Source organism: Scylla paramamosain, chromosome 7 (genome assembly GCF_035594125.1).
Source record: "Scylla paramamosain isolate STU-SP2022 chromosome 7, ASM3559412v1, whole genome shotgun sequence".
Taxonomy (NCBI): domain Eukaryota; kingdom Metazoa; phylum Arthropoda; class Malacostraca; order Decapoda; family Portunidae; genus Scylla; species Scylla paramamosain.
The window spans coordinates 14,170,638-14,181,442 of NC_087157.1; the positions used below are offsets into that span (position 1 = coordinate 14,170,638).

General features: G+C 42.6%; 1 protein-coding gene across 1 annotated transcript; it reads right to left on the reverse strand.

Annotated features, from left to right (window-relative positions):
• Positions 1 to 9,141: 9,141 nt before the first annotated feature.
• Positions 9,142 to 10,350, reverse strand: LOC135101766 (general transcription factor II-I repeat domain-containing protein 2A-like). The gene is made up of 3 exons (XM_064006057.1): positions 10,157 to 10,350; positions 9,781 to 9,922; positions 9,142 to 9,225 (listed from the first exon to the last, which is right to left on the reverse strand). The coding sequence occupies exons 1-3, from the start codon at positions 10,348 to 10,350 to the stop codon at positions 9,142 to 9,144; spliced, it is 420 nt and encodes a 139-aa protein (XP_063862127.1).
• Positions 10,351 to 10,805: the final 455 nt, after the last annotated feature.

Genomic DNA, 10,805 nt, shown 5'->3' on the forward strand with positions numbered 1-10,805 from the left:
CGGTCTAAGATCTAATTTTCAATCTGTAGAACACCACCTCTCCTCTTCTAAACCTCATCTTCTTTTCCTCACTGAAACTCAGGTGTCTGAGGCAACTGACAGTAGCCCCTTTTCTGTTCCCTCCTACTTTCTCTATCCTCATTTTCGATCCAAAGCTGGATGCTGCGTTTATGTGCGCAATAACTTAACCTGCTCTCGTGCCCACGCTCTTGAATCTTCCGAGTTTTCCACCATCTGGCTACGACTACAGAGTCACTCTCATACTAAATTTATCTGTGCTGTATACCTCTCACCTAACTCCTCTGACTATAAGAAATTCTTTGACTACTTAACTTCCAAAGTGGAGCACATTCTGACCCTCTTCCCTTTTGCAGAGATCTCCATTCTTGGAGACTTCAATGTTCACCACCAGCTTTGGCTTTCCTCTCCCTTCACTGACCATCCTGGTAAACTAGCCTACAACTTTGCTATCCTCGATGACCTAGAGCAATTGGTGCAACACCCTACTCGTATCCCTGACCGTCTTGGAGATACGCCCAACATTCTTGACCTTTTCCTGACCTCTAATCCTTCTGGTTATGTTGTCACCCTTTCTTCTCCGTTGGCCTCCTCCGATCACAATCTCATATCTTTATCTTGTCCTATTGCTCCAATCCCTACTCAGGATCCCCCTAAGCGAAGGTGCCTCTGGCGTTTTGCCTCTGCTAGTTGGGGGGACCTGAGGAGGTATTTTGCTGATTTTCCTTGGAATGACTACTGCTTCCGTGTCAGAGACCCGTCTTTGTGTGCTGAGCGCATAACAGAGGTGATAGTGTCTGGCATGGAGGCATACATTCCTCACTCTTTTTCTCGTCCTAAACCTTCTAAACCTTGGTTTAACACAGCTTGTTCTCGTGCTATACATGATAGAGAGGTGGCCCACAAAAGGTACTTAAGCCTTCCATCACCAGAATCTCATGCACTTTATATTTCTGCCCGGAACCATGCCAAGTCTGTTCTCCAACTAGCCAAAAACTCCTTCATTAACAGAAAATGTCAAAACCTTTCAAGATCTAACTCCTCTCGTGATTTCTGGCATCTAGCCAAAAATATCTCCAATAACTTTGCTTCTTCTTCTTTCCCTCCTCTGTTTCAACCAGATGGCACCACTGCTATCACATCTATTTCTAAAGCTGAAGTCTTTGCTCAAACCTTTGCTAAAAACTCTACCTTGGACGATTCTGGGCTTGTTCCTCCCTCTCCTCCACCCTCTGACTACTTCATGCCACCTATTAAAATTCTTCGCAATGATGTTTTCCATGCCCTCGCTGGCCTAAACCCTCGGAAGGCTTATGGACCTGATGAGGTCCCTCCTATTGTTCTCCGAAACTGTGCCTCCGTGCTTGCACCTTGCCTAGTCAAACTCTTTCAGCTCTGTCTGTCAACATCTACCTTTCCTTCTTGCTGGAAGTTTGCCTACATTCAACCTGTTCCTAAAAAGGGTGACCGTTCTAATTCCTCAAACTACCGTCCTATTGCTTTAATTTCCTGCCTATCTAAAGTTTTTGAATCTATCCTCAACAGGAAGATTCTTAAACATCTATCACTTCACAACCTTCTATCTGATCGCCAGTATGGGTTCCGTCAAGGCCGCTCTACTGGTGATCTTCTGGCTTTCCTTACTGAGTCTTGGTCATCCTCTTTTAGAGATTTTGGTGAAACTTTTGCTGTTGCTTTGGACATATCAAAAGCTTTTGATAGAGTCTGGCACAAAGCTTTGATTTCCAAACTACCCTCCTACGGTTTCTATCCTTCTCTCTGTAACTTCACCTCAAGTTTCCTTTCTGACTGTTCTATTGCTGCTGTGGTAGACGGTCACTGTTCTTCTCCTAAATCTATTAACAGTGGTGTCCCTCAGGGTTCTGTCCTGTCAGCCACTCTCTTCTTATTATTCATTAATGATCTTCTAAACCAAACTTCTTGTCCTATCCACTCCTACGCTGATGATACCACCCTGCACTTTTCCACGTCTTTTCATATACGTCCAACCCTTCAGGAGGTAAACATATCACGCAGGGAAGCCACAGAACGCCTGACTTCTGATCATTCTAAAATTTCTGATTGGGGCAGAGCAAACTTGGTATTGTTCAATGCCTCAAAAACTCAATTCCTCCATCTATCAACTCGACACAACCTTCCAGACAACTATCCCCTCTTCTTCAATGACACTCAACTGTCCCCCTCTTCTACACTAAACATCCTCGGTCTGTCCTTTACTTATAATCTGAACTGGAAACTTCACATCTCATCTCTAGGTAAAACAGCTTCTATGAAGTTAGGTGTTCTGAGACGTCTCCGCCAGTTTTTCTCACCCCCCAGCTGCTAACTCTGTACAAGGGCCTTATCCGTCCATGTATGGAGTATGCTTCACATGTCTGGGGGGGGTTCAACTCATACTGCTCTTCTAGACAGGGTGGAATCAAAAGCTTTTCGTCTCATCAACTCCTCTCCTCTAACTGACTGTCTTCAGCCTCTCTCTCACCGCCGCAATGTTGCATATCTAGCTGTCTTCTACCGCTATTTTCATGCTAACTGCTCTTCTGATCTTGCTAACTGCATGCCTCCCCTCCTTCCGCGGCCTCGCTGCACAAGACTTTCTTTTTTCTCTCACCCCTATTCTGTCCACCTCTCTAACGCAAGAGCTAACCAATATTCTCAATCATTCATCCCTTTCTCTGGTAAACTCTGGAACTCCCTGCCTGCTTCTGTATTTCCACCTTCCTATGACTTGAATTCCTTCAAGAGGGAGGTTTCAAGACACTTATTCATCAATTTTTGACTACTGCTTTGACCCTTTTATGGGACTGGCATTTCAGTGGGCATTTTTTTTTATTAGATTTTTGTTGCCCTTGGCCAGTGTCCTTCCTACATAAAAAAAAAAAAAAAAAAAAATACATATATATACTCGTATATATATATATATATATATATATATATATATATATATATATATATATATATATATATATATATATATATATATATATATATATATATATATATATATATATATATATATATACACACACACACACACACACACACACACACACACACACACAACGCGTAGCTTGCTAGCACGGCAGGAAGGGTGGTGGTAGGGGGGACAACATTCCCTTGGGTCTACGGATTAGTTATCAGAGAGAGAGAGAGAAAGAAACAAGCTACAAGGCGCCGTCCTGCCATTAGAATTGAAAAAAGGAAATCGTAGATATTAGGATTTTTACTTTTCATAAAATCTTCTCAGTTGTCGGAAAGAATATATATATATATATATATATATATATATATATATATATATATATATATATATATATATATATATATATATATATATATATATATATATATATATATATATATATATATATATATATATATATATATATATATATATATATATATATATATATAGACAGAGAGAGAGAGAGAGAGAGAGAGAGAGAGAGAGAGAGAGAGAGAGAGAGAGAGAGAGAGAGAGAGAGAGAGAGAGAGAGAGCGCCTCGCCTCTCACCACCACACCGCACTCCCAAGGCAACGCGAGGAGGCAAGGGAACAGACGCCCCAGCTGTCACCTGACCGTGGTCTCCGCCAGCATGAGAGGACTCCGCATCAATGTGGGTGACCTTAGCCACAACTTCGTGCTGAGACATAGTGCTGACATTGTCGCAGTGACAGAAACGTGGCTGAGTGACGAGGTGGAGCCGACGTTTGGTATAATATCAGGCTACTCCCTGTGGGTGAGGATGGACCGAGAAAACAGAGCAGGCGGAGGTGTCACTGCCTGTTTTAAGGACGGCCTCCAAACACAGGAACTCGAGGAGGCACTGTTCTTCAGGGTGGTACTTGCAGACAACAGTGGGCTTTTCCTCTCTCATGTAACGCCCCCCAGGACAAGGACGAGCCCCGCTAGACTTCCTGATGGAGGAACTCGACACTCTGCTCCAGCGTCACAAGTGTTCCCATGTGATGATAGTGGGGACCTGAACTTCCACATGGAGCAGGATACCTTCAATAATCTCCTGTTGGTTCAGGGCCTGACCAACCATGTCACATTCTCTACACACGAACAGGGAAGGCTGCTGGACCCTGTGGTGACAGACCTACCCGAAGCCAGCATCAGCTGCCATCAGCTAGGACCAGTGGGCAGCTCAGATCACTTTGCCGTGCTGTCTCAGGTCGAGCTGCTAACGGCGAGGGAAGACGCTATCCTGCCTACCGTCTGGCTTTGGAACAGAGCGGACTGGCCATCCATGAAGCAGGACATGGAGAACACGGAATGGGAGGCCCTTCTAATGGGAGATGCTGAGACCAAGGCACGTGCCCTCACCACCAGGCTCCTTGCCCTCCAACAGCAGCATGTGCCCAGCCGAGTATATCTCTCCAGGCCTGGTGATCCCGCCTGGTTTGGTTTTCACTGCAGAGCATCTGCCGAGGCCAAGCATGCTGCCTGGGTGAGGTACAAGCGACACGCAGGAACAAGACACTGCACCGGGAGGCAGGCGTGTAAGAGGATGACGTCCATCTGCAGATGGGCGAGGAATCAGTAAGGGAGGACAGAAGGCGAAAGCTCAGTGGACCAGGTGTTGGCAACAAAATCTGGTGGAATCTGATAAAGGAGCAGCAAGGAGCAAGTCACCGCGAAACTCTTCCTCCACTCACCAGACCTGACGGATCCACCGCCACGAGCAGTGCAGACAAGGCCACACTCCTCGCCGAGCTTTTTTCCAACAAGATGAAGGTTGATGACCGGGCACGACCTGCACCATGCTGGTCCTGGAAACTGACTGGACTGTCACCACTGTCTTGACGACGGCAGAGCAGGCTTTGCGGCTACTCGGTGCGGTGGATGTGGGTAAAGCCACAGGCCCGGATGACGTCAGCCCACGACTTCTCAAACACTACGCTAGAGAGCTGTCAGCTCCTCAGCTCCTCTCACCGCCGTCTTCACATCTTGTCTGGGTGAGAAGAAGTGGCCCTCAGTATGGAAGGAAGCACGTGTGGTCCCGGTCCACAAGAAAAACTCAAAGTGTGAGCCCAGCAACTACAGACCCATTTCCCTGCTCTCAGAAGTCGGCAAGTTGTTGGAGCAAATAGCGTCTGCTGTCATCTGCCAACACGTGAGCGAGAACCACCTCCTCTCAGACAGGCAGTTTGGCTTCAGGCCTGGCCGATCCATCGCAGTCCTCCTCCTTATCCTCTCCAAGGACTGGCAAGACGCCTTGGAAGAAGGCCTGGACACCTTTTTGGTGGCCCTGGACATTACTGGGGCTTTCGAGAGGGTCTGGCACGCGGGGCTCGTTGAAAAGCTTCGCGCCGTGTCCAAGGTGACCTGCTAATGCTGCTCGAAGGCTACCTCCAGGGCAGGACTCTTCAGATAGTAGTCAACGGGCAGTCATCAAGGCCTTCACCTGTCCGTGCCTCAGTTCCACAAGGCTCCGTCTTGGGCCCATTCCTATGGAACATATACACTGATTACCTCCTCCGGCAGTTATCATCTGTGGCAGCATACACCGGCGACTGCAACACTCTCCCGCTCCTACTGCTGCTTCGACAGTCAGCGTGCCGTCACTGAGCTGAACAGGCAGATCGGCCTGGTGGAGCAGTGGGGAAAGATGTGGCAGGTTAACTTCGCTCCTGAGAAGACTCAGACGATGGTCATCTCGCGGTCCCCAGGCTCCTCACACGCAGTCTCAGGACAGTTGCATTTTGGAGGCAAGATTCTGACACTTCCGGATTACATCAAGATCCTGGGCGTGTCTGTGGACTGCTGCCTACGCTTCGATCACCACATCGCTGTCGTCGCCCGCCCGCCCTCTCTCCGAGTCTCTGCCCTGCGCAGGATGGCGAACATCCTCGACCCACGGGGCATAGTCACGCTATACAGGGCACAGATACACCCCTGTATGGAGTACGGTGCCCTGTCCTGGATGTCAAGTGTCGCCACCTACATGCAGAGACTGGATGCTGTGCAGCGGCGAGCCCTGCGCTTGGTGGCCACCGACGAGGATCAACAGCACCCACCACCAGTAACGTCACTGGAGCACCGCCGGGACGTGTCGGCACTAGTGGTGTGCCACAAAACTCAGGTGCAGAGGGTCCCTCACCTTGACCCCCTGAGGCTGCTGCCACACACAGTGCAGAGGTGCACCGGAGCTGCGGCCAGTAGCGACGAGCTAGTGAAGATGCCTCGATCTCGCTCTAGCCAACTCCAGCGCACCTACACAACCAGGACTTCGCGGCTGTGGAACATGTTCACGGTGGCCACGCCCCAAGTGCAGGACATGTCCACACACTAGGTGAAGCTGGCAGCCCATAGGTGGCGTAGCACGCACCTGTCCCCACTGGCGCTTTAATTTTTAGTCTTGCATTACTATATTTCATTATTTTATATTATTAATGTAATGTTAATTATGCACTGTGTTATTCCCTGTAAATAATACTATCAGAGGCCTTTTAAATAATTCCATATTCAACGTGGAATTTTAAGCCTTTCTATAAATATTTGCTTAAATAAGAGAGAGAGAGAGAGAGAGAGAGAGAGAGAGAGAGAGAGAGAGAGAGAGAGAGAGAGAGAGAGAGAGAGAGAGAGAGAGAGAGAGAGAGAGAGAGAGAGAGAGAGAGAGAGAGAGAGAGAGAGAGAGAGAGAGAGAGAGAGAGAGAGAGAGAGAGAGAGAGAGAGAGAGAAGTAGCAATAAGGGAGGAGGGATAAAGTAGATATGGGGGAGGGGGAGGTGTATATGAAAGGGAGATGTAGAGGGGGAGAAAAAGAGGTCAGGCCTAAAATACCTACGTCACCGGCACTTCTAGCCAGTCACCGGTGCCATGAAAAAAGATGACAGGCGTCGCTTTTGTTGAAAATATAGGTAAAAAACTGCTTCATCAAGTATGGAGCCGACAGTACGTCACCTTCATTCTCCTTAAACTGTTAATGTAACTACAGCTCCAACCCAGTGAGCCACAGGTGAGGTGACGACCCCACATATTTTTCCCTTAGGTGGAGAAGGTTGAAAGCTGATGCCCGAAAGGTGTGAAATATTTAGTTAATCCTCTTCCTGCTTCCACCACCACCGCCACCACCACCACCCCCACCACCACCGCCTGTATCATCTTTGCCATCACTTGCAAACAATTTTTAGCAATGAGCGGCAGGGTAGTGTGCTGTGGGGGTGGTGGGTCACACCCACATTTTCATAGTGTATAGGACGAGGGGAGTGGGGGAGGAGCAGGAGGAGGAGGATAAAGGAGGAGGAGGAGGAGGAGGAGGAGGAGGAGGAGGAGGAGGAGGAGGAGGAGGAGGAGGAAAAAGAGTGAGGAGGAATATAAAGGAAGACCAGACAGCAACAGACCCTAAGGTCCTTACAAGGCTGTTTGGGTAACTATTCTACTCCAGCTATTAGTGAGAGAGACAAGATATCACAGGAGAAGGCTCCTCCTCATCCCCCCATCCTTCCAGCCGAGGCTGGCCGGAAAAAAGGAAATGGTACTACTATGTTGTATCGAAAAACAACATGGAATTTGAGAGAAAAGTAAGAAATATGAGGTCTATTTCTACAACATACAATCTACATACAATCCTAAGATTTGAGTCATCTGATGAGGCGCTTCTTCTTTAAAAATTTTATTTACCGAGGTTCCTTTAACTAATAGATTTAACTGTAGATGGGTGAGTTGCTCTGCAAGGACTTGATTCCTTTTATCATTACTGTGACGGGGTCAGCAATAAGTCGCCGAGGAACAATCCATCACAAAGATCTCTTTAATCTTTAGTCTTTGTTACATAATAATTGTTTCCCTTCCTTAGTGAAATATGCCCCCATCAGATGACAGATAGTACGGAGTAAACGTGTTCGTTATTCAGAGCTAAATATATTCAAAAGAATATATTTAGCTCTTTAAGGCGTTCCTCATAAGGTTTATTGCGAAGCCTTGGGATAAATTTTGTTACTCTACGTCAGGGGTGGGCAAACTTTTCAGTGCAAGGGCCACATTAAAAAAATCACAATTTTATAGGGCCGCATAGTATATTAACCCAAAGTAATGATTTTTTCAAATGAACAAAATAAAAGGCTTTAAAGAAAAAAAGATGCAATTAATTTTTAATGATTATTATTTTAAAGTACTGTAGAATATTAACATGAGACGCACTTATTTGAAAGGCAAAGTAACTCAGTTTAAACTTTAAAGGAAAAACAAAAAAAAATTAATAAGTATTTTTAAGTTGGAGCCTTTCTTGAAACACATTTGAAAGACAAAATAACCTTGTTTTAAGAAAAAAAAAACTTATTTTTATATATTGAAATTATAAAGCACAAAAAAAAAAAAAAATTGTTTGAAAAAACTAGGTAACTGTTTAAGAAGAAAAACGAACAATTCTTATTATTGATTAATATTTCAAAGTAGAAACTTCAAATGAAACATATAAAGTTACTCAATAAAAAAAAGAAAAAAAAAAAAAAAAAAAAAAAAAAAAAAAAAAAAAAAAAAAAAAAAATATATATATATATATATATATATATATATATATATATATATATATATATATATATATATATATATATATATATATATATATATATATATTTTATATATATATATATATATATATATATATATATATATATATATATATATATATATATATATATATATATATATATATATATATATATATATATATATATATATATATATATATATATATATATATATATATATATATATATATATATATATATATATATATATATATATATATATATATATGTATATATATTACAAAGTAGAAACTCTACTTTAAGAAGCAAAACAAACAATTCTTATTAGTGATTAATATTTTAAAGTAGAAGCTTCAAATAAACACATATAAATTTACTCAATTAAAAGAAAGAAATATATTACAAAGTAGAAACTCTATAAGACACTCATTTGTTTGAAAACAAATCAACTCAATTTAAAGAAGAAAAATAATTCTTATTGATATTTTAAAGTAGTAACTTCACATGAAACATTTGAAAAACAAAGTAACTTAGCAACAGAAGGATCCCAATGACTCAATGAGAATGATGCATCTGACTGCAGTCATTTACCAGTTTGTCAAAATTAGGCGTCAAGTTGCTTGTGCTGATCCTCAATATTGAGAAGTGATCTGTTCATTGACTTGTAAACTTTCATAATGGAGAAAGTCTGCTCACAAATGTAAGTTGATGCAAACAACACAAACATCTTTCTTGAAAAATTTTTCAGATTTTTAGACTTTTCTGAGTGTAGAGATGCATAAAACTCTACCAGTGGTTTATTTCAAGCAGCCTTTTTAAAGAGTTGTCGGCTTGCAAATCAATCAGTTCCATCTGCAATTCGTCATTAGCTATTTCAAAGTAGCAAAAGGTGAGCTGAGCAAATTGAATTGGTCTTCAATTGCCTTGAAATCAACAAATCTTCTGATAAATTCCTCTTTTAGAGCCATCAGCTGGGAACTGTACTTGTCTGATAATGCTTGTGTGACAACTCGTGTTTTGCTTTATAAGCTGCTTGGCAAAAAGTTTCACTTCCAAGTACAATTCATGAGCACATACACCTTTGTCTTGTAGTTTTGTGTTTAACTCACTCAGATTTACATAATGTCTACAGCAAATCCATTCGTCACTCTCCATTTCCTTTGAAAAGTCACAAAATATTTCTTTCATATTAAAAAAAAAAAAAAAAAAAAAACATGACAATCTCTTCTTTAATGTCCCACACCCTCTTGAGCACTTTTCCCATGCTTAACCAGCGGACATTTGTGTGGTACACCACATCAGTAAAATCTGCCTCGATGTCTTCCAAGATTCGGATTGCCTGTGTTTCAGTCCCCGGGCTCTTACTGAGTTCACTATACGCACCACTGGATCCATAACATATCTGAGTTTTAAAAGAAGACTTACAGAGGCTTTCTTGGTGTAGGATGCAGTGAAAAGACAGCGCACTGTGTGATGGAAAATCTTTGATTTTATCATTCATTAAGGTCACAAGGCCACAATGTTTGCCTATGAGTGAAGGAGCACCATCAGTTGTAATACTTGCCAGTTTATCCAGGCTTAATGTGGACCTAATTAGACTGTTAATGACACTGCTGTACAAATCTTTTCCAGTAACAGTGTCTTTGAGAGAATCCATAGCAAACAACTCCTCTGTAATTTCAAAGTTTTCATCAATTCCTCTGATGTACATAAGTACCTGAGCAGTATCCTGAATGTCAGTACTCTCATTTAAAGCAATAGAAAACCACTGAAAACTACCACTGGCTGTTAACAGCTGTTCTTGAATATTCATTGCAATTATATCTGTGCGACGAATAATAGTTCTTCGTGACTTTTGATTGAACTTCAGGACACACAACACTGACAAGATCAACCATGCAATTTTTGATGAATTCTGCTTCTACAAATGACTTGTTTTGCTTTGCAATTTTATTTGCTAATGCAAAACTTGCTTTTGTTGCGTTCCTCTGTAAAGATGAAGTTTTCTCAAACACAGTTTGCTGTTGTTTCAAATTTTTTACCAAATCAATTGCCTTATTTTGCAGTTCTTGCTTTTATAAACTGTGTCCAAAGTTAGCGTGCTTGGTTTGAAAGTGCAGTTTTGAATTGTATTCCTTGAACACAACGACTGTTTTATGACAAATTAAACATGCAGCTTTAACGCCAATGTCAGCAAAGAAATACCTTTCAGTCTACTCTTTGTTAAACACTCGGCATTCGTCTTCAATTTTTCGCTTTTTAGTTGGC

Excerpts from the sequence above, each read along its gene's own strand:
- LOC135101766 (XM_064006057.1), bottom strand. The coding sequence starts at position 10,350 with ATGAATATTCAAGAACAGCTGTTAACAGCCAGTGGTAGTTTTCAGTGG. Across the intron at positions 9,923-10,156 it reads ACTGTTACTGGAAAAGATTT|TGGTGCGTATAGTGAACTCA; the intron begins GTACAGCAGTGT and ends TTATGGATCCAG. Across the intron at positions 9,226-9,780 it reads TGGGAAAAGTGCTCAAGAGG|ACTTTCTCCATTATGAAAGT; the intron begins GTGTGGGACATT and ends ATTTGTGAGCAG.